Source organism: Callospermophilus lateralis, chromosome 7 (assembly GCF_048772815.1).
Source record: "Callospermophilus lateralis isolate mCalLat2 chromosome 7, mCalLat2.hap1, whole genome shotgun sequence".
NCBI lineage: Eukaryota > Metazoa > Chordata > Mammalia > Rodentia > Sciuridae > Callospermophilus > Callospermophilus lateralis.
Window position 1 is genome coordinate 143,385,918 of NC_135311.1, and position 21,096 is coordinate 143,407,013.

General features: G+C 55.9%; 3 protein-coding genes across 12 annotated transcripts; 1 reads left to right on the forward strand and 2 right to left on the reverse strand.

The window, feature by feature from the left end:
• Positions 1 to 773: 773 nt before the first annotated feature.
• Cptp (ceramide-1-phosphate transfer protein) lies at positions 774 to 4,685 on the reverse strand. 9 transcript variants are annotated; one of them, XM_077109780.1, is made up of 4 exons: positions 4,449 to 4,685; positions 3,804 to 3,875; positions 2,579 to 2,777; positions 774 to 2,351 (listed from the first exon to the last, which is right to left on the reverse strand). In XM_077109780.1, exons 3-4 carry the CDS (start codon positions 2,698 to 2,700, stop codon positions 1,829 to 1,831), a joined length of 645 nt encoding a protein of 214 aa, XP_076965895.1. In that variant the 5' UTR covers positions 2,701 to 2,777; positions 3,804 to 3,875; positions 4,449 to 4,685; the 3' UTR covers positions 774 to 1,828. The 9 variants fall into 9 exon arrangements, with proteins under 9 accessions (XP_076965895.1, XP_076965901.1, XP_076965899.1 ...); XM_077109786.1 differs by lacking the exon at positions 3,804 to 3,875 and having other exon boundaries at positions 774 to 2,308; positions 2,579 to 2,653; XM_077109784.1 differs by lacking the exon at positions 3,804 to 3,875 and having other exon boundaries at positions 774 to 2,308; positions 2,579 to 2,713.
• Positions 4,686 to 4,827: 142 nt separating this feature from the next.
• Positions 4,828 to 17,950, forward strand: Ints11 (integrator complex subunit 11). The gene is made up of 17 exons (XM_077110026.1): positions 4,828 to 4,948; positions 7,453 to 7,550; positions 7,931 to 8,004; positions 9,094 to 9,322; positions 14,176 to 14,274; positions 14,351 to 14,385; positions 14,705 to 14,843; positions 15,241 to 15,305; positions 15,739 to 15,928; positions 16,048 to 16,131; positions 16,475 to 16,564; positions 16,641 to 16,803; positions 16,920 to 17,027; positions 17,107 to 17,168; positions 17,234 to 17,376; positions 17,449 to 17,578; positions 17,688 to 17,950. Exons 1-17 carry the CDS (start codon positions 4,921 to 4,923, stop codon positions 17,751 to 17,753), a joined length of 1,803 nt encoding a protein of 600 aa, XP_076966141.1. The 5' UTR covers positions 4,828 to 4,920; the 3' UTR covers positions 17,754 to 17,950.
• Positions 17,949 to 20,792, reverse strand: Pusl1 (pseudouridine synthase like 1). Of its 2 annotated transcripts, XM_077110027.1 has the most exons (8): positions 20,694 to 20,792; positions 20,408 to 20,465; positions 20,102 to 20,289; positions 19,770 to 19,919; positions 19,508 to 19,678; positions 18,783 to 18,837; positions 18,541 to 18,712; positions 17,949 to 18,261 (listed from the first exon to the last, which is right to left on the reverse strand). In XM_077110027.1, the coding sequence occupies exons 1-8, from the start codon at positions 20,768 to 20,770 to the stop codon at positions 18,155 to 18,157; spliced, it is 978 nt and encodes a 325-aa protein (XP_076966142.1). In that variant the 5' UTR covers positions 20,771 to 20,792; the 3' UTR covers positions 17,949 to 18,154. The 2 variants fall into 2 exon arrangements, with proteins under 2 accessions (XP_076966142.1, XP_076966143.1); XM_077110028.1 differs by lacking the exon at positions 18,541 to 18,712 and having other exon boundaries at positions 18,713 to 18,837.
• Positions 20,793 to 21,096: the final 304 nt, after the last annotated feature.

A 21,096-nucleotide genomic window follows, 5' to 3' on the forward strand; every position in this document is an offset into this window, starting at 1 on the left:
TTGGGGACAGATTCATGCAAATGAAGGAGGAAAGGTCATAACCAAATGGACTGGAACGGCTGTAGGCACCCTGGGCCTCTTCTCAGCCTGAGTCTGCGAAGCCCTTGGGAGGAGCCCTGGGAGGAGCTGGGGGAGAGTGGCCTCCACTGGGCCCAGCACAGGCTTACGGGAGGTGGAGCCGGCCAGTGCCTCTTCACTGTTGCATGGCAGGGGCCCAGAGTGCACACGTGGGCACCACACACACACAATGCACCTGCACCCTTACTCTCTGGCCAGTCCCAAGTGGACCCTGACCTTGTGGGGAGTGCCAAGAGGACCATGCCCAGTGTGCATCCTCTTCCTGTCCAGCTGGCTGTCCTGGCAGAGAGCAGTCCCCACCTACACTTGGCCCTGGCCTGGGAAGACCTTTCTCTTCCAACATGTGTAGCTTCCGGCCTGTCCTTCCTACCCAGCCTCTTGTGTAGGTGACCCTGGGTGTCAGATTTCTCCCGGTAAAATGGGGATGATTTGGTCTTCGTGGTGAGGAACCAAGATAAAGCCTTCAGAACAAGCACAGGCAGCATCCCAGAGCCGGCTTCTGCCCTGGGCATGCCTTGTGTGCTCATGGTCAAAAAAGTCTTTGGAGTTCTTGGGGTTGGAAGCACATGCCTAAGGCCTGTCTGGAGTCAGGCTCCTCCATGCCCTTGCAGATTACCTCCATGGTCATCCCCAAAGTAACCAGGCACCTGAGTACCCAACACCCCACCGTGGAATGCCATAACTAGTCCCATGAGCATTCTTTATTATGTTGGACAATATCACACATATCACTTTCCAAAGGGCCAAGCACACCCTGGAAGCTGCATTCACAACATCTACTGCATTGCGAACACTGTCCCTGTGGGTTGGTGAAGAGCAGTGGGAGTGACCAGGCCCCTAAGCATTGCATGATGGCTGGATGGTGTGGCCATCTGATAACTGTCAGCTAGTTAAGGGGGTCCAGCCCCCTCTTAGTCTGAGCACCCCCCATCTCCTGAGCACTGTGGGGAAAGGCAGCAGAGCTGGGGCAGAGGGAATGCCTGGCTCCACCCAGTGATGTTGGGCCAGCAGGGGTGGCCTGCAATGGTATCTCTGCAGGAGACAGCCTGCTGGGTCCCTCGGGGGAGCTCAAGCCCTCCTTGCAGGAGCTATTTAGATAGCTGGGAAGGTCTTTCTGCTCAAGACTTTAGCTTCCAGGTGCCAGTGCCAAGGACATGAAGGCTCTGGTTTGCTCAGCATGCAGACGGGCTAACAGGAGGCAAGTAAGGGACTGGGCGAGTCCTCAGTGCCCAGACCCTGCCCCAGGTTCTCATTCTGCCTCGGGATGGCCAGCCAGGGTATGGAGAGGACTCGGGCAGCTTGGCCTGCTGCGTCCGAGGCCTGGCCTAGGACAAGCATGGGAAGTATACGTGTGGGCTGGGCATACTGGCCGGAGCAGCACAGAGCCTTGGTGCCCAGGGACCTGTGTCCCCACACCATTTCACAGAACCCACACATAGCAGTAGGGCAGTCACCGGGCTGTAGCTCATGCAGGATGAGGCGCCCCCACCACCTCCAGTCTCCACACCTCAGTGAGGCTCGACTGAGCACTCTTGTAACTGAGGAGGGTCTCATTCTGGGCCAAGAGGAGGGCTTGTGCCACCTCTCCTAGGCCAGCTGCCTGCCTTTCCTGTCAGCTGATGGCTCTCAATAAGCTCAGCTTGCAGGGGTGAGGGTGGCACCCAGAAAGCTTTGTTGTGGAGTGCATGGGCCCTGGCTGCCCAAGTCCAGCTCTCCAGCAGGGGAAGCCCACCCAGCCTGGGAGTGGCCACTATGGCAAGTCCAACAGGGAGTGTTCTGCATAGACTTTCTGGGAGACTTCGTACACACGCTCGATGAAGGGCAGGGCTTCGCCCAGCATCTCCACAGCCTGCTCCGGGGACCCCACGTTCAAGGCCTCAAGGAAGATCTTGCGTGTGGGCAGGGTGCAGAAGGCCACGGTGACTGCCTGGCGCACAATCCAGGGGTGGTAGGCGGCTAGAGAGGCATTGTAGGAGTCGGTACAGAGTGCGGAGGTGCGCGCGTCCTCAGGGCTGGTGCGCAGGCCCTCCAGGAACAGTTGTAGCCAGCGCAGAGCTCGGTGCAGGCGCAGCAAGGTCCGGCAGCCTGAGGTTGGGTGGCGGGAGCGGCGATCGAGGTCCACCAGCTTATTGCCCACCTCATAGGCCACCATGGACTGCAGGCTCATGTAGTGCTCATGTTGGGGGCTGCTGCGTAGACGCTCCATAATCTGCAGCTTGGAGACCACATCCTTTGAGATGAAGGAGAAGATGGTGCCTAGGCTATTCAGAAACCTGTGCAGCAAAGACAGAACTTGTGGTCTCACCCAAACCCAGAGTACCCAACCTGTTCCAGGGACACCACCCTCAGACTGTGGGCACATGTTGGCCCAGAGGCAGGGGTGAAAAGACTGGCAGAGAACAGCCCACCAGCATGCCTGCTCTGTGCCCTGGCAAGTGGATTCCGTCAGGGAAAGCTGCTATCTTGGGGACCTCTGTAGGAAGGTGCCCTGGGCACGCACCTGACCAGCCCCTTCCAGCCGGCGATGTAGTGGTCCAGCAGTACTTCTTCCTCCTCGCTGAGACATTGCTGAAAGCTGACCAGCACAACCTTCAGGTTGAACTCCGCCTCCAAGCCATCCATTTTCTAACACAAACTAAAACAGTTCCACACAGAGCTTGTGGGTCCTCTGCTGGGTCAGCTCTCTCTGTAGCTCATTTCTTTCGGGGAGGTGGGAGGATGGAGGAACAGTTGAAACAGCTGGGGTCCTGCAACTGTCTGCCCATGAAGAAGCCCCATTCTCTTACGCTGAGTGCCCCCTCCCTGGAGCCACAGGCTCTCTCACAGACCCGACGCAGGCTGACCATACCCACAGACTTGGGCATGGCTCCTCCTTGTTATTCATGCCACTGACTCAGGTCAGCCCCTGACCTGAGGACCCCCAGCTGCCTCCTGTTTGCAGCAGGCCCCTCTGTCAAGGCTTCCTGCTTATTTGTTTTGATTTCTTTCCCTAAAATCCCTGTTTCACAGTGGGGAAATCCTTCTGAGAGACAGGCGCTACCTCAGCATGGTTGCACCTGAAGCCCCCTGTGACGGCAACATTCTGGGCCAAGAGGAGGAGTTTAGATCCTGATAGAAACACGGACTCTGAGACAGTAGGCACTTCTGACACAGTAGACGAGGAGACAGATATTGTGGAAAACAGAGATAGGAGCGCAAGAGCAAGTGGGAGGGTGGCTGGGCAGACTTCTCTTCCTTGCTTGTGGCTGTACTCTAAGGCCAGGGTACAGGCTGTGGGGCCAGCATCTGCTGCACAGGTGGATACCCATCTTACCTCCTGCCGTGGGACCTACACACATTCCATACAGAAGGGTGGCTCGGCTAAAGGTCTTACCACATTCAGAAGACTGCCACAGGCCCTCCCCAAAGGAACACTCCAGGGAACATTCTGGAAATGGTCCAGGATCAAGTTCTCAAGGTGGGAACAGGCTCTGAATTCTGCTTGTGTCTCTGAGGTCACTCCACAGACATCTCAGTGCCCACACCTTGGTCTGCCTCCCATCACCCCAGCACCCACCTTCCTGGGTGCCCCAAGGGCCTGGGGCTCATGGCAAACCTGTGGGGGTGCTTAATGGGCTCTGGGTACCTGACTGCGTCCCACCTATGTCCAGGATGAACACTCACCCCACCAGGGGCTGGAGGTTCCTGTGCCCCTTGATGCTGGGAGCCCTGTCTGGCCTCCCTACCTGAGAGCCTGACAGGACAGGACGGCTGGATCTCCACACAGTTCTGTCTTCCACTCACAAAGTCCTTCAGCGCTGAGGAAAACACTCTGCACTCTCTGCCCTTCCCTGGGCCCAGGCCGCCCCAGCCTCCTGTGAGCCCGAGGGTGGAGAACCAGCAGGTTCCACGGGTTGGGCTGCCTGCTTGGGAAGGGTGGAGCCCAGCAGACGGGCTCACAGTGCCTTCAGGTGTGGAGGGCTGCAGAGCCTGGGCCTCAGGACCACGGCTCCAGGCCCCAGCCTTCGGGCAACTCCCCCCTCTCGGGGCCTAGTGCTGTTCACCCAGCAGATGCCTCCAAGACTCCAGGGGTTCCTTCTTGGCCACCCAATATCCTTCGGGGTCTAGCCTTCCCGCCCAGAACCCGAGCCAGCAGGAGGACTGCCAGGGGCCTCTCCGCGCTGTCCCCGGAGGGGTGGGAACAGGAAGGGCAGCGTCTGTGCAGCCGGGGACGGCAGCCTGCCAGTTCCCTGAAGGTGGTGCAGGATACCTCTGAGCCTCCCCCGGGGAAGATAGGGCCGGCAGGAGGGCAGGCTGGACGTCCGTCAGCACGTCCTCTCTGGCACTCCAAGCCTGGCATGCGGGCCAGGCTGACCGCCTGCAAGCCTCACCTAGCAGTCTAGCGGGCACCGGGCTGGCGGGTCTCTGCTCCTGCTGCGGGACTTAGGGCGCGGCAGAATCCGGATGGCGGGGAGGGTTGACCACGGCCGCAGATCGGCGCGGCGGGGCGCGGCGCGGAGCGGCTGGGGAGCCGGCTCCCTGCTCGCCCCGCCTCCCCCGCGCCAGTTCTCACCAGTTACGAGGCCGCCTCACCTCTCCTAACCTGCGGTTGGGCAGGTGTGGCGAGCGCGGCCCCGCCCCTTCTCGCCCCGCCTCCTTACCCTTCCTGTGCACTCTGATTGGTTGCCACCCGTCCAATCCGGATTCCACGCACCAGCCCGCGTTTCCGGCGAGTAGACCGGAAGCTGGCGCCGTGGTTGCACCTGCGCAGTGCGTCGCCGCGGCGAGTTGGGTTGCGCGTCCCTGGCCCTCCCTGTAAGCGGAGCACGGAGGATCTGGCTGAGGGCCCGCCGCGAGCGCAGGATGCCTGAGATCAGAGTGACTCCCTTGGGTGAGTCGGAGCCGCCGAGGACGTGCGGCATTTTGCCTTGAGTCTGCGCACTCTGAGGGCCGGGCGCCTTTGCCCCCGCGGGCCGCCTGCGCTGTACCCACTGGGAGACTGTGTGCAGGCGGCGCGGGGCAGGAGTAGGGGCAGGTCAGAGCTGGGGCCTCCTCGCCTCCTCTTCCTGGCTCGGGGTCCAAAGGCTTTGGGGTTGGTCTTGGCTCCAGAGCTTGCTGTGACTTCAAGGGGGCTCAGTTACCATACTCAGGCTCCTTAGCACTGAAACCAGCATGAGACCACCTGGGGTTAGGTGGCTAGCAGGTACAGTGGGTCCTGCGGAGGTGCTGTTTTTGTGTCTAGCCGGGCAGTGGGTTTAAGTCCAGCCACAGGGTCTACATCATGGCTATGGGTGCCTCCATCAGCGTGCTGACCCCTCCCTGCACGTGAACTGCTGCTTGAACACCCTCTGTGCCCACCTCTGCTTCCTCAGCTCCCCCTCCACCTCCACTGTTTGATTCCTCTCTCTGGCTGTGTCCACCTCCACCCTCTGCTGCCAAGGTCTCCCCCAACCAACCTTCAGTAGCATCCTGTCTTGCCAGTGTCTGCAACGTTAAAAGAAATTAGCTTCACTTTTGGGAAAAAAGTATAGATTCACACTTCTTAAAGTCTTTTATATATATATGTATATATGTGTATATGTATATATAGTATGTATGTATGTATTTATTTATTTTAGTTGTAGATGGACAAATACCTTTATTTTTTTAAGAGAGAGATTTTTTTTTTTAAATATTTATTTTTTTTTTTTAGTTTTTCGGCGGACAAAACGTCTTTGTTTGTATGTGGTGCTGAGGATTGAACCCGGGAGCGCGCTACCACTTGAGCCACATCCCCAGCCCCAAAATACCTTTATTTTGTTTATTTATTTTTATATGGTACTGAGAACTGAACCCAGTGCCTCACGCATGCGAGGCAAGCACTCTACCACTGAGCCACAACTCCAGCTCTTCTTGAAGTCTTGAAATCCCGAGTCCCAGAAACTGTCTCAATATCTCTGGCTTTTTTTGTGCACATATGCTATTTGTGGCCCTAGAACTTGCTTCCTTCCCTGAACAGAGTGTCTGGAGGATATTTCCATTTGGATGTCCTGCTCAGGATTCCAGATCACCTTGGCCACATACCGATAGTCTCCCCAGATTACTCCACTGTAGGGCCTTTGCACAGCTGTCTTTCCATCTTCCTACCCACTCACCCCCTGCTGGGAAGTTGTGTTCTCCAGAGTCTTTCCAGCCATGGTTCCGGAGCTTTGGAAGAACTGCCAGTGCCTAAGAACTAGTGTTGGAATTCAGATAACCAAACCTGGCCCTGTACTCTGTGGCTATGTGCTCATGGCTGCTTCCATGACCTCAGGTCCTGGCCTTTCCCCTTCCATAAACATCTGGAGGGTCTCTGGACCTGACTTGGCCTCAAGTCTAGAGGTGCAGTAGGGAAGAGACAGCTGGGACCCTCTCCTCTGGGGCTCTTGTCTGCAAGACAACCCAAGACCCTGCCTGAAACGAGCAGTCTGCCTGAAACCAGCAGGCTGATGGGTCATGGCCAGGTCAACTTGATGTGTATGATGCTGACAGATGGTTGGTTCAGGTAGATGGCAGAAGCAGATATGTAGGATTCAAGGTGGAAACCAGACTATTTGGTGTCCTCAGATCCCCATTGAGGCTTGGGCTGTGTTCCTTTGTTTGTAGCTTCCAGGCCCCAGAGGAAGTGACAGATGGCCACATAGGGTCAGGTGTGTTTCCATCTGGCCAAGGCCTTGGACTGCAGAAGCTGGTGGGGTCTCTTGGAAGTCAGAAGAATGAGTGGGACGATGGTTGGCAAGAGCTAGGGATGCAGTGGTGTGGCGCAGCATTCCCACTTCCTGGGTTGGGTTGTTCCTGCTGTAGCCACAGTTGTTGGCTATTGCTGGACAGCCAGGGCTGTATCCCTGTGAGTGACTTGAGGCCACCTGGGTGTCTTTCTGTAGCAGTACCACCATAAGGCACCCTGGACCCCCCAATGAGTCCCAAAAGAGAAGACCTCAGTTCACAGCTTGGCTAAGTGCCCACAAATGGCCCTGTCAAGCTCTGGAACTTGGAGCAGCAGTGAGACCCACAGAGCAGTGGTTTGCCTGTTATTGGAGCTAGGACCACAGCCAATGCTTGGGTATCCTCCATTGGGGTTGCCCCCAACTTTGAGAATTGAGGGGAAGCTTGGTGGGAGAGGGCACTTTGGCCCTAGGCTAGTAGCTCAGCATTTCGTCCCCTCCCTGTGCATTTCTCTTGCCTGCAAGTGGAGGTGGCTGTCTTCTCAGCCCATGCTCTGCCTATACAGTGGCCTTGGGGTCCAGTGCCCCAGCTCAGCTCTGCAGAGCCTGGGAGGTGACAGTGCAGGCAGCACTTGCAGCAGTGAAAGAGGGAATTTGGGGGCAGAAGGAGGAGGTATGGCCATACCTATCACCTGTCCTTTCTCTTGAGCAGGGGCTGGGCAGGATGTGGGCCGCAGCTGCATCCTGGTCTCCATCGCGGGCAAGAATGTCATGCTGGACTGCGGGATGCACATGGGCTTCAATGATGATGTGAGTCCTGAATGCAGGTGCCGGAGGGAGGGTCCGTCTCTCAGTTGCTCCTTGTAGCTGTCTGTAATAGGATCCCTGGGTCTTGGAGTAAGAGGCAAGTGGGCAGCAGTGAGCATGCCTGGCCAGCTGTAGACATTCAGGGTGGGGTGAGGCTCCCTGGTTCCTGCTGGGTTTCTGTAGGCTGGGCTTGAGGAGGTGCTGGGTAGTGAGGTTGGTGGTGACTTTAGCCAGCAGCTTGTCCTTCCAGGCAGCTGTGAGCAGCCAGTGGTTGACGCTATCAGCTGGGTGTATGCTGCTCCTGGGGTGCCAGCTGTATGCCCCCATTCCTGGAGACTGGGGTGGCCTGCTGTGTTCTCACCTCTGCCATGGTTTCTCCTCAGAGGCGGTTTCCTGACTTCTCCTACATCACCCAGAACGGCCGGCTGACTGACTTCCTGGACTGTGTGATCATCAGGTCGGCTTCCTTTAGGGGCCTTTCTCCTCCCTACCCACAGAGGCTACAGGTGTGGTGTGTTGCCTGCTGACTGTGTCATGGAGTCCTGTCCCCAGGTTACCTGTGTGGCACTCAGCCCCTCAGAACTAGGGGGCACTCCATGCTAATTGTCCCTGCTGACTGTGTCCCCAAGTGTGTGGACTAGAGTCTGGTAAGTGCCCTAAGAAGCTGAGTGGGGCAGGGCAGTGCCTAGATGGTATGCTTCACCTTCATCCCAGGCTGCTCTTCAGGCCCTGACTGGGTAGCAGAGATTGGGTCCTCTGGTTGGTTCTGTCCTGTTTCACTGGTCACACACCCTATTTCCTGCTCTTTCTCCCCAACCCCAGCCTTGGTCCTGTTCTTTTGCTGTCTCTGGAACACTAAGCCCACTGATTGTTCTCATTCCTGACCCTGATCCTAACACTTAGCTCTAGGTTCGTGGTCTAGCCAGCCACCTGTCACCTCCCCAGCTTGACAGGCTGATTCAGGGGAGGCACTTTGCCTTCCCCCTCCCTGCTCTCACCCTCAGGCTCTATCCCCTCAATCCCTGCTGTCACCACCTGCTCTGAGTGGCCTTGCCTAATTGCCTCAGCATTCTGGTACTCTCAGTGACCAGAGGAGTCCTTTGGGCTGAAGCACCCTATGTCGGGAAGCTGGGTCCTCGGCTGCTTGGATGTCTGTGGTTTGGGACATGGTCATGGGCTGCTTGCCTACCCTGGGGCTCAGGCCTCCCTGGTGCAGTCCCAGCTCCTCCTACCTTAGCCAGGAGGACTTCCTGACCATGGGGTTGAGACAACAGCTCTTCCCTCCTATGATGCCATCCCCCTCAGCTGCCTTGTTTCTGTGCAGAGCACGTCTATAGCTAAGACGTGTTTTAGTTACCGATTTGTTTCCTGCTCTGAGTGTTCAGGCTGCACATTTGGGAAGATAGCGGTTCTTGTATTTGTTATCCTTGACTTCAGTAATCAAGAGGGTGTCTTCAGTGAACGAGTGGCGTGACCATGAGCCCAGAACTGGAGTGGGGTAGCTGAGAGAGGGTGATCCCAGGCCAACTGGTGCCTGTCCTTCCAGCCACTTCCACCTGGACCACTGTGGAGCACTGCCCTACTTCAGTGAGATGGTGGGCTATGATGGACCCATCTACATGACCCATCCCACCCAGGCCATCTGCCCAATCCTGCTGGAGGACTACCGCAAGATTGCCGTGGACAAGAAAGGCGAGGCCAACTTCTTTACCTCCCAGATGATCAAAGACTGCATGAAGAAGGTGGTAGCTGTCCACTTGCACCAGACAGTTCAGGTAGGGTCCCCAAGTGCCCAGGCTGGCACAGTGCTCTCTAGGGCTCCTCCTGCATACAGTCTGTGAGGTCCAGTGGCTTTGGACTCCAATCACCCCATCTCAGTATTTTGCCCAGGCCTGTAGGACCACCAGGAGGCAGCAGTGGGCAGGTGACCCAGATTTGGCATGTAGCCTGGGGGAGTGCACTTGTGTGACGGGAGGCTTTTGTCCAGGTGACTCTAAAGAGACCATCTGCCACCTTGTGCCTCAGGACACTTGTACTGTCTGAGCACACCGAGATAAAGGGCACATGTGGTCTGTCAGACACTCAGGGAGTCTGTTTTGTTTTTGTTACTGGGGCTAAACTTAGGGCTTTGCAGATACTAGGCAAGGGCTCTGACTCTGAGTTCTACCCACAGCCTGTCGCCTGGTCTCCTGGCGTGTTGCTAGGTGGGGGCAGAGACCAGCCCTCGGGATAGGCAAGCCCTGATGGGTGCCCCAGATCGAGCTATGAGGAGTGAGGCTTAAAGAGGGAGTGAGGGTTTTAATCAGGTGAGTGACAAGTCAGCTTGAACAAAGCTGTTCACAAAGATTGTGGATTTGCTGTTTCTTAAGAGCCTCTGGGTTTTGCTTTATATATTTTGAAATTACATCACTAGGTGCCTACACATTTTGGGTCATTTTATTCTGATTGAATATTTTGTCAATATAAAGGGTATGATTTACCTTAAATGCTTCTTATCTTTTTTTTTTTTTTTTATTGTTTAGTTGGACACAATATCCTTATTTATTTATATTTAATTGGTGTTGAGGATCGAACCCAGGGCCTCGCACATGCTAGGTGAGCACTCTACCGCTTTTGAGAGTTGGAGAGAGAGAGAGAGAGAGATAGAGAGAGAGAATTTCAATATTTATTTTTCAGTTTTCGGCAGACACAATGTATTTGTTTGTATGTGGTGCTGAGGATCGAACCCAGGCCGCACGCATGCCAGGCGAGCGCGCTACCACTTGAGTCACATCCCCAGCCCAAATGCTTCTTATCTTGAGATCTTATCTGAGATCCTGGTAATATAGTTATGCCACCTACCACTCCTCTTTTTTCCTTTTTCTTTTCTTTCTTTTTTATGGTACCAGGCATTGAACCCAGAGGTACTAACCACTGAGCCACATCGCCAGCCCCTTTTTATATTTTATTTATTTATTAACAGGGTAACTGACTTGCTTAGGGCCTCACTGAGTTGCTGAGGCTGGCTTTGAATCTACAATCCTACTGCCTCAGCCTCCTGACCCACTGGGATCACACGTATGTGCCACTACACCTGGCATTTTCCCTCTTTCTTTCTTTCTTTCTAGCTGTGCTCTGGGCATTAAACCCATGGCCTCACTCATGATAGACGAGCGTTGTACCACTTAGCTGCACCCCCAGCCCTATCTATCTATCTATCTGTCTATCTATCCATCCATCTATCCATCCATCCATCCATCATCCATACCAGTGATTGAACCCAGGGGTGCTTAACCACTGAGCCACTCCCCACTCCCCACTTCCTTTTTAATTTCGAGACAGGGTCTCCCTAAGTTATTGAAGCTGGCCACAAATTGGTAATCCTCCTGTCTCACCCTCCTGAGTTGCTGGGATTACCTGTGTGTACCACTGCTTCTCACCAGTTTTCACCTTTTGGTCTGGATAATTTACTTTCTGCCTAAAGAATACCAGTGTGGATGAATTCCTTTGATTTATATTTGTCTGCAAATGAATTTATTTTACTCTCATTGTTTTCTTGAATTTTTTCTTTCCAGGTTTTCCTGATCCTCCTCCTTTTATTTTTGTTCTTAATATTTATTTCTTTTAGTTATCGGTTGGCACTATACCTTTATTTTATTTTTATGTGGTGCTGAGGATTGAACCCAGTGCCTCACGGATGTTAGGTGAGCACTCTACCTCTGAGCCACATCCCCAGCCCCCTCCTCCACAATACTTTTATTTCACATATTTATTTTTATGTGGTGCTGAGGATTGAATCCAGGGTCTTGCATGTGTAGGCGAGCGCTCTACCGCTGAGCCACATCCCCAGCCCCCCCTTTTTTTTTAATAATTTTTTTTAACGTGGTACTGAGGATCGAGCCTAGTATCTCATACATAATAGGCAATTGTTCTACCACTGAGCCACAATCCAAGCCCCCCTCATCCTTTTTTTTTAATAAATATTTTTTTATTTATAAATGGACACAATATCTTTATTTTGTTTATTTATTTTTAATGTGATGCTGAGGCTCGAACCCAGGGTCTCACACGTGCGAGGCGAGTGCTCTACCGCTGAGCCACAACCCTCAGCCCTCCTTTTTTTTTTTTTTTTTTTAATATATTTTTTTTTTATGTGGTACTGAGGATCGAGCCCAGTATCTCACACATAATGGGCAATTGTTCTACCACTGAGCCATAACCCTAGCCTCCTCATTCTTTTTTTTTTTCTTTTAATAATATCTATCTTTAGTTGTAGGTGGACACAATTCTTTTATTATTTATTTATATGTGGTGCTGAGGATCCAACCCAGGGTCTCACACATGCTAGGCAAGTGCTCTACTGCTGAGCCCCCGCCCTGGTGCAGCCTCCTCATTCTTGAAGGACTCTTTTCTCACTGTTCAGTACAGACTTTTACTCCTCAGACTGGGGGAGAGCTGGGAAAGCTCTTGTGTATTGGAGTGGTCGAGAGACTGGCGAATCTGTCTCAGCCCATAGATATACTGTGGTTCTGTCTTTCATTTGCAAATCTTTAAGTTGTTTTCTCCAAAGTAGAATGTGCCCACAGGGTGTGGGTCAGGTGAGGTCATTCAGCTGGTGACCTGGTCATGTCACTATCTGATCCTGGATGGTACTGGTTGACATGGGCACCATGGCATAGGGAACTGGGCCAGCAGAAACCGGTGAGGGAAGGCCAGTAAGAAATATGCTAGGGACGTTTTCCACCTGCTAAGGTGTGTCCTGGATGCCACTGCAGGGCAGATGGGCAAAGCAGTGACCTACATGGTGGCCAGTCATTGTGGCCAAAGAGGTGCTAGTGGCCCACCTCCAGCTGCACATCTGGACCTGCCTTGTGAGCTCCTGCAGCAAAGCCAGTGTTAAAGTCCACTCCCTGATGGGTGGTCACCTTGGAAGTGAGGTGACCTTTCACAGCAGACTTAATGGGAAATGGGCAGCCTTGTCCCCGAGAGTTCCTTAAGAAATACTGAGGAATCGGGAAGGAGGGCGGTGTGCAGACACCCATGTGGTACCTCCAGCATCACACACCCCTTCTGTGACCCCTCTTGTTTTCAGCGCTCACACCCAAAACCCAGGCCAAAGGAGGCAACTTTGACTGGGAGGGCACTTTTTTTTTTTAAGACTTATTTATTTATATGTGGTGCTGAGAATCGAACCCAGTGCCTCACACATGCGAGGCAAGTGCACTACTGCTGAGCCACAGCCTCAGCCCTATGGGAGGACACGTTTTTGACAGTCCAGTGACTCTTGTCCTGTTCTCCGGTCTTCCTGCTGAGATGAATGGCAGGCAAAGGCCATGCTGGGTTCTCCAGCCCCACCATTCCCTGAGCCTGAGTTTCGTCCATGAGGTAGGACCCTGACCTCCTGGAGTGCACGGGGCCAGGTATGCTCATGAGGATGGGAACGTTCCCACCACTGCAAGGCTGGCCAGCTGGGATTTTAGAGACTGCATTCTTGCACCCTACTTGGGATTCTCTTTCTGAGTCTGGGAAAGAAAGGTCTGTGTTCAAAAGCCCCCCCCCCCTTTTTTTTTTTAATTTTTAAATTTTTTAGTTGTAGTTGGACCTTTGTTTTATTTATTTTTATGTGGTGCTGAGGAGGATTGAACCCAGGGCCTTTTACCTGCCAGGGGAGCGCTCTACCACTGAGCCACAACCCCAGCCCAGAAGGGCCCATTTTAATAGAAGGAAGGCCTGGGTAGCTGTCTGGGGCCGCCCCTGTGGGCTCTGATTGCAGGACTGCAGCTTGCAGCACAGGAATGTCCCTCCTCTACTGCTGCCATGGTCCTGTCCTCTGAGGCTCCTGCAGGGCCACCCTCATGAGGAAAGACCAGGCTAACAGTCTCTCGACCCACACTCCAGCACACCTCTGTCTGCTGTTCTCATGTGGGTCCTGGCTGTGCTGGGGCCTGCGTGCCGATTTCTCAGCCCTTGGGGTGTCTTCTGCCTCCTCTATCCTTCTGTCTTGTGCTTCATGCTGTTCCACCCTCTAATTTTAGCCCATTGATTTTGTTTTGTTTTTAATAAATTTGTTCATTTTTAAATTTTTATTTATTTTTTTAATTTGGTACTGAGAATCGAACCCAGTGCCTCACATGTGCTAGGCAAGTGCTCTACCACTGGGCCATAACCCCAGCCCTGGTTTTCTTCAATGTGTTGGTAAATTCACCTATTGGATTCATTTAGGTTATTAGAATCTTCACTCTTGTGTAGTTTCTTGGACTTTGCCTCTATTCTTAGTCCTGCCTCTTTCTCTCTGTGGAGGTAAGGGTCTGTGTGCTTCATCTGTGGGGTTCCTCAGGACCAGAGCCTGTGGTGTGGTACTGGGCACCTGAGTGGTCAACATGTATTGTGCCCCACAGGCCTGCCTGTGCAGTATGGAGAGTCCCCTTCTTGGGAGCCGAGAGGACACCTAAAGCCATGTTGTCTGGAACAGTGTCTAGGAACTTTGCGTGCTTTAAACTGCCACCTCTGTTGCTCTCCAGCTTGTCTCACCTCCTGTGGTGGCTTTTGCATGAGGGATGGAGTTGGTGGAAGACTTGGGAGATGCTGACTTCAGCTGCACCTGCCCTGCACCTGTAGGCCCAAGCTCAGCCCTCTGCTCTCTCTGCAGGTGGATGATGAGCTAGAGATCAAGGCCTACTACGCGGGCCATGTGCTGGGGGCGGCCATGTTCCAGATCAAAGTGGGCTCAGAGTCTGTGGTCTACACGGTGAGTGGAGGGGCGTGTGGTTCAGCAAGGCTGCCTGGGTTTGAGAGACCCTCCTCACTGTTGCCTTCTTTGCCAGGGTGATTATAACATGACCCCGGACCGCCACTTGGGGTAAGTAGGCCTCTGTGCTTCATCCTGTGGGTTCCTTCTGGACTAGAGACCTGTGGTGTGGTGGTGCTGGGCACCTGAGCGGTCAGCGCATTGGTGTCCCCAACGAGTTTCGTATGTGGTGTGGAGAGCCCTAACCTTGGGAACCCAGAGGCAGGAAGGCACAGGTCTAGGCTGGGGCCTCTACCAGCCCTTCTGAGGGTGCTACCCGTGACGTACAACTGGATCTAGGAGAGGGGCAGGCTGCTGGCAGAGTGGTTCAGGAAGGTGGCTGTGAGTGGGGCTGGGACAGTCCACTACCAGCCACACCCACCCATTATAGTGCTGCTTGGATTGACAAGTGCCGTCCCAACCTGCTTATCACGGAGTCCACCTATGCCACAACCATCCGGGACTCCAAGCGCTGCCGCGAGCGAGACTTCCTGAAGAAAGTCCACGAGACCGTGGAGCGTGGCGGGAAGGTAGCTGTGTCTGCTCTGGGATGGAAGCCAGCCCCACCCAGCTATGCAGGCCCTGCCACCCTGATGTGTGTCGGGTCTTGGGGGGTGGTGGTGGGGTACTGCTTATTTAGCACTAAGGAGAAAAACCCTGAAGAACCTTCCCTAGGAGATGGCAGCTCCCCGGCTTCAGATTTGATGAAGGGCTATCCAGAGCATCCCATGGTCCCTGCTGTCTACTCGTGGCTGGGAACCAGGATGGGGGCCTGGGCCATGCCCTCTGACTGGACACTGCCTTTGACCACTAAAATCAGCCAGCACAGTCTCACAGAGATAGACACAATGAGCAAGTTGTCACCTGCTATGCTGGGTGTGGGTGGCATGGCCAGGGGCTCACCTGAGTTGGCCTCCCCTCCCTCAGGTGCTGATCCCTGTGTTTGCACTGGGCCGTGCTCAGGAGCTCTGCATCTTGCTGGAGACCTTCTGGTAGGTGCAGAGACTGCTCCTGGCCTGAGGGCAGCGGGGGGCACATGGCCTGTGCACAGCCTGGGTGGGAGGTGGCCTGAAAAGTCAAGGCAGCACAGACCACTGTTGGAGCCCCATGGTTAGGGTGCCAGCGACATGGCCCTGCTCAGTGTTGGTGGGTGGAGCTGGCCATGTACCTGCAGGCCAGCATCATCAACATCGTTGGTAGCTGGTCTCAGGGTCTCTAGTCCAGCCCTAAACTTGCCACACAAGCTCTGGGACACTCTGCGTGTTATAGGACACAGGCTGTGGGTACTGGCCTTATGGCCATTGGGGTGGAGACAGCTGGGAGCTCAGTTCCTCGACTCTGGCCAAGCTGTGAGGTGAAGGGCATGAGTGACATGGCCCAGGCTGACCCTGGCAGTGACCACTAACCAGGTTGGTGGGCCCACAGGGAACGCATGAACCTGAAAGTGCCCATCTACTTCTCCACGGGCTTGACAGAGAAGGCCAACCACTACTACAAGCTCTTCATCACCTGGACCAACCAGAAGATTCGGAAGACCTTTGTTCAGAGGAATATGTTTGAATTCAAGCATATCAAAGCCTTCGACCGGGCATTTGCTGACAACCCAGGCCCCATGGTTAGACCCTGTGGGCAGCATCCCATGTCAGGCACAGAGGATTCCTGGTCAGAAGCTGGGGCCTGTGGTGGGGCTGAGCAAGGAGTCTATTGCCCTGACCACCCTCATCCATCCCTTAGGTTGTGTTTGCCACGCCAGGGATGCTGCATGCTGGCCAGTCCCTGCAGATCTTCCGAAAGTGGGCAGGAAATGAGAAGAACATGGTGAGGGCTCTGGGCCCAGGGCCAGCTCCTGAGAGGTGGCCACAGGAGCTCCCTACAGCTAGAGGGCAGATGGATGGTTCTTTACCCACCCTGTCCCCAAGCTGCCCATGGACCTGGCTTTAGGCTGGTCTGAGGTCACTGATGGTGGGGGTGCTAGTGTCCAACTCAGGCAACTTAGACCTGGGGAACTGAGCAGCCGTGATGGTGGGCTCTGGGCCTGGTCCCCCGAGGTCTGCAGCTGGGTGAGTGGAAGCAGCCTCCTCCAGTGGGGGTATTCCAGGTGGAAGCCCTGGTGTGTGCACAGCTGGGGGCCACACGGCTGAGTCTTATCCTTGCCCTACAGGTCATCATGCCCGGTTACTGTGTGCAGGGCACTGTGGGCCACAAGATTCTCAGTGGGCAGCGCAAGTTGGAGATGGAAGGGCGACAGGTGGTGAGTCGTCATCCTCGCCCATGGGCTTGGGGACAGTGGCCCCCTGGCACTGACATCTGTACCTTTGGTGCTACAGCTGGAGGTGAAGATGCAGGTGGAGTACATGTCGTTCAGCGCCCACGCTGACGCCAAGGGCATCATGCAGCTGGTAGGGCAGGCAGAGCCAGAGCGTGTGCTGCTGGTGCATGGGGAGGCCAAGAAGATGGAGTTCCTCCGGCAGAAGATTGAGCAGGAGTTCCGTAGGTGGCCATGGGGCGCTGCAGAGGGTCACCAAGCAGGGCCCACCCCTGGGACTGGTGCAGACAGGGCTGGCCAGCTCAGACTGAGGTTCTGTCTGCACCATCTCTACCCCCAGGGGTCAACTGCTACATGCCAGCCAACGGTGAGACGGTGACGCTGCCTACGAGCCCCAGCATCCCTGTGGGCATCTCTCTGGGACTGCTGAAGCGGGAGATGGCGCAGGGTATGAGGGGCAGGTTGGGCACCAGGCAGGGTGGCTGGTGAGTGGGTGACATGTGTTGATAGCCACACTCTTCTCACAGGGCTACTTCCTGAGGCCAAGAAGCCCCGGCTATTGCATGGCACCCTGATCATGAAGGACAGTGTGAGTGTGTGGATGGAGGTTGGGGGTAGCACCCCTACTTGTCCTGACCTGTCCCTGCCCCACAGAGCTTCCGGCTGGTATCCTCAGAGCAAGCCCTCAAGGAGCTAGGCCTGGCTGAGCACCAGCTGCGCTTCACCTGCCGTGTGCACCTGCAGGACACCCGCAAGGAACAGGAGACAGCCCTGCGAGTCTACAGCCACCTCAAAAGGTGTGCCTGGCCCTCCTCTCCACCCCACCCCCTCCACCTGGGGAAGGCAGGTCTCACTGTGCCTCTCCACAGCACCCTGAAGGAGCACTGTGTGCAGCACCTCCCTGATGGCTCTGTGACGGTGGAGTCTATCCTTATCCAGGCTGCTGCCCACTCTGAGGACCCAGGCACCAAGGTGCTGTTAGTTTCTTGGACATACCAGGTAGGTGGTTGGAATCGCCAGTGCCCCGTTGGGAAGGGTAGGTGGGCTCTCTCCCTTGGCAACCTGTGCTGCCTGGAGCAGGGTGATGGCCTTCTCGCCTTTTTTGTAGGATGAGGAGCTGGGGAGCTTCCTCACGGCACTGCTCAAGAAGGGTCTCCCCCAGGCCCCCAGCTGATGCACTGACCACCCAGGCTTTCACCTCTGCCTTTCACTGTGCCCAGCAGGAGAAACTCAGCTTCCACTCCTGGAGTCTGGGTGCTCTGTGTGAGCAGATCCCATGGCCAGGCTGGCTGCAGAACTTGTTCTAGGACAAGGCCAGAGATACAGCTGGCCTAAGTGGATACCTCTGTCAATAAACAAGCCTCAGGGGTCTCCTCACCTTTTATTCTTGCTCCCAGGCCCCTGGAAGATAGGGGTAGTATTCCTGGAAAAGCAGAACCAGGGACATTTGGGTGCTTACACCTGTTTCCTGCACCCCAATCTGTGTCAGTCTCCTCAAGGGCAGAGGGGGGTTGTCCAGGGTGGCAGGGACACTGGGTAGGTTGAGATTGAAAGGAAGCAAGAGAGCTGGACGTGCTATGTATATTGATCAAGATGACCAGGTTCAACAGCCAGACCTAGGGTTCTGTGGCCAGGGTCATCATCTCCATACTGTGGACCCTGCAGGGTGCAGGAGGCAGGACCTGTGGATAGACTGTAGGTCAGCCTGGGGTGGGGGTCACCCTAGAGCCACCACCCCAGGGATTTTGCTCAAGGGGCCTGGAAACAGGGCTCTGAATCCCATGCTTAGGCAACTCCTCTCCAGCTGGGTATCTATCCTTTGACCAATCCAGCTCCCCTCCTGCAGCCTTCCCATTGGGTACCTGGGTTTCTATGTGTTGGACAGCAGGAGGGCTCTGACTGACCTCAAGGTTCCCCTCCCCCACGGAAGACCCAGCCTGGAGGGTGGTGCTGCCTCTTACCAAGGTCCCTGAGGCCTCCATACAGCACTGACTTCAGAAATAGCCCATGGGCTGGAGCAGGGCGGGCCTGGTACTTGCCTAGGGGATCTTGGCTCTCAAGAATCACCCTCACCTGGGCGGGTGTCAAGACCCCGAGCCCCACAGCCACCAGCACAGCTGTCATCCTTCGTACCTGCAACCCAGAACGGAGCTGCTACAGGGGTCTGCCTGGGCCCACCCCAGGAGGACCCAGGACAGCCCACCTGTCGGTACAGGAAAGACTGGCTCTCGAACTCCAGGGTCCAGAAGTGCAGCTTCCTAGGACATAGAGGCCTGTGATATCCAGGCCCGAAGGCCAGTCCCAGCCACCCAGTCCCACCATGTGCTTTCAGACAGGAGTGTTTGTTGATAGGTTGGGGATGGGGACTAGTTGTCAGCTCTCCAAGTACTAGCCCTCACTTACCACCCATCCCCAGGAGGGGCCCATGGAAAGGAATCAAAAGCAGTCACAACCTGTGTGAGGCAGCAGTGTACCCAGGGCCCTCACATGGAGAGACCACTAGGATGGGGATGCTCAGAGGGGGAGCACAGCCTGCTTACTGCCAACACCCAACCCCTAGGCCTGGTGCTCTCCTGCCTGACTACCCAGAAGTCTCCCTTGGGGCTGCCCTTGACTGGGAAGGTTCTAGAAGTCAACAGCTGTCTCCACCCTCTGCAGGAGGCCTGCTGGGGGCAGTGGAACCCAGGCTGGGCTGGAACCACTAGTTCCAGTGAAACCTTTCAATGGCTGCCAAAACCTATCTGCTGGGCAGAGCTCTGGGCAGGCAAAGGTTCTCAAGAGGAGGGTAATACTCTGTCCCCAACTCCCAGCCAGTGATGGGGGAGTGCTGCCCTGTCTTTGTTGGGAGAGGTTCTGGAGCTGCATTTAGCCCTGGTGGCCTCCCAAGTGGCACCAGGTAGGACCACGGTGCAAAGCTCTCTTCCTCACCTGTTTTCCTGGGGGAGGACAAAGGGACTGGTGGAGCCAGGGGACACTGAGGCTCGGCGCAGTGTGCGCACTGGGCTAGCAACAGGGCTGCCGGCTGACTGGAAGGCACTGAAGTCATGCGTCCCCAGGAGGTGCTGGGCAGCTTCCTGCATGGCAGGTACATCCAGACAGCTGCAGGACACCAGGCAGGCAGTCAGGAGGGAAGGCCCACCAAGGGGCCTTGTGAGCCCCCTCCTCCTGACTTGCATTTACCCCCACTCACTCTGTTCGGAGAGCCCAGCAAAGGTTTCGCTCAAACACAGGCAGCTGGTCAGGACCAGGACAGCCAGTGGCCAGACGGTACAGGTAGGTTCTGGAGGTAGCTGCATGGCGAGCATGAAAGTCACTGGGCACACGGAAGACCTGCAGAACCCTGTGGCAGCAGGTCAGGCTCAGCAAGGAATAACCCCACCCACATATCCAGGTGACACCTCAGTGCCTGCCCCTTCACCTCCAGGTTCTGCCCAGTCTGGACTTCTAGCCTCCACCACCGTGGATCACCGGTGTCAAGGAAGAGTAGGGCACAGGATAACCATCCTCAGATTGGGGGCTCACCTGATGGCTGGGTGCCTCAGGTGACTGTTGAGGGCCTGGGCCACCACCTCTGGGGAGAAGGGCGGCTGGCCGGGGCGGCGCTGGACATCCAGGTGCGCCGTGTTGCTCAGCGCGTGCACTCCTGCATCAGTACGGCTGGAGATGGTGAACCTGACTGGCTCTACTGAGTTCAGTCGCTCTGCGGCCTCCTGCTGCGACAAAGCTTTGGGGCAGCGGAGCTAGGACCAGGGCCGCAGGGGACACATCCCCAGGCTCCCACCGGGGCCTCCCGGGGAGTTGCCTCCCTCCCAGCCGGGCAGACCTCACCTCCAGGTAGTTCTGCACTCCAATGGCACGTTGGGAGCCTCTGACGGCCGCGACTCCACTGCGGACAGAGGCGAGTGGGGTTACCTGATGAAGGCCATCGCGTCCTGCCCACCCCGCCCTAAGGCCAAACAAAGCATTTCCTGGGCCCGAAAGTTGGGCAAGCTGTACCCGGGCCACCCTGTCTGCCCGCTGACCCTGGATTTAACTCCCGCGAGCTCTCCCCGGCCGGGTCGCATCTTTCCTGCTAGCCAGGTGACGGATGTCGGGGGAAGGCCGAGATACGTACTTAAAACCTGTGCCCAAGTACTGGAAATACACGAGGTAGCGCGCCCGCACTGAGCGCACTGCGCCGGAGGGACCCATGGCTAGTGCCCCACGGCTAGTGCCCCACGTGTCCTCAGGCCGGCCACGCCCACGGTGCCTGCGCCTGCGCGCTCCCCGCAGGCTTCTGGGGAGAGGCGGGGCTGAGGCGGGGCGAGGCCTAGGGAGCGGGTGGAAAGTGCCGCCGCCGCTGAGCGGCCGGCCGGACCGCGACTGCGTCCTGGAGGCGCGCTCGTAGCCACTTATTGCCCCGCACGCTCTCAGGCGCCCGCCTCCTCTCGCTGGTTAGCTCCGTATTCCCGCTCTGCCGCCCACCGCCCGCCCAGTCCTCAGGGGCGTGTCTGTCCGCCGAGTAGCGGCCAAGACCT

What these genes read in the sequence shown, in the direction of transcription:
- Cptp (XM_077109781.1), bottom strand. Translation starts at nt 2,700, where the DNA reads ATGGATGGCTTGGAGGCGGAGTTCAACCTGAAGGTTGTGCTGGTCAGC. An exon ending in GGCTGGAAGGGGCTGGTCAG is followed by an intron (nt 2,352 to 2,578) that starts GTGCGTGCCCAG and finishes TTTGCTGCACAG; the next exon opens with GTTTCTGAATAGCCTAGGCA.
- Ints11 (XM_077110026.1), top strand. Translation starts at nt 4,921, where the DNA reads ATGCCTGAGATCAGAGTGACTCCCTTGG. An exon ending in ACTTGCACCAGACAGTTCAG is followed by an intron (nt 9,323 to 14,175) that starts GTAGGGTCCCCA and finishes CTCTCTCTGCAG; the next exon opens with GTGGATGATGAGCTAGAGAT. An exon ending in ATCTTGCTGGAGACCTTCTG is followed by an intron (nt 15,306 to 15,738) that starts GTAGGTGCAGAG and finishes GTGGGCCCACAG; the next exon opens with GGAACGCATGAACCTGAAAG.
- Pusl1 (XM_077110027.1), bottom strand. Translation starts at nt 20,770, where the DNA reads ATGGGTCCCTCCGGCGCAGTGCGCTCAGTGCGGGCGCGCTACCTCGTG. An exon ending in TACTTGGGCACAGGTTTTAA is followed by an intron (nt 20,466 to 20,693) that starts GTACGTATCTCG and finishes CTCTGTCCGCAG; the next exon opens with TGGAGTCGCGGCCGTCAGAG. An exon ending in TGGAGGCCTCAGGGACCTTG is followed by an intron (nt 18,262 to 18,540) that starts GTAAGAGGCAGC and finishes GTCTATCCACAG; the next exon opens with GTCCTGCCTCCTGCACCCTG.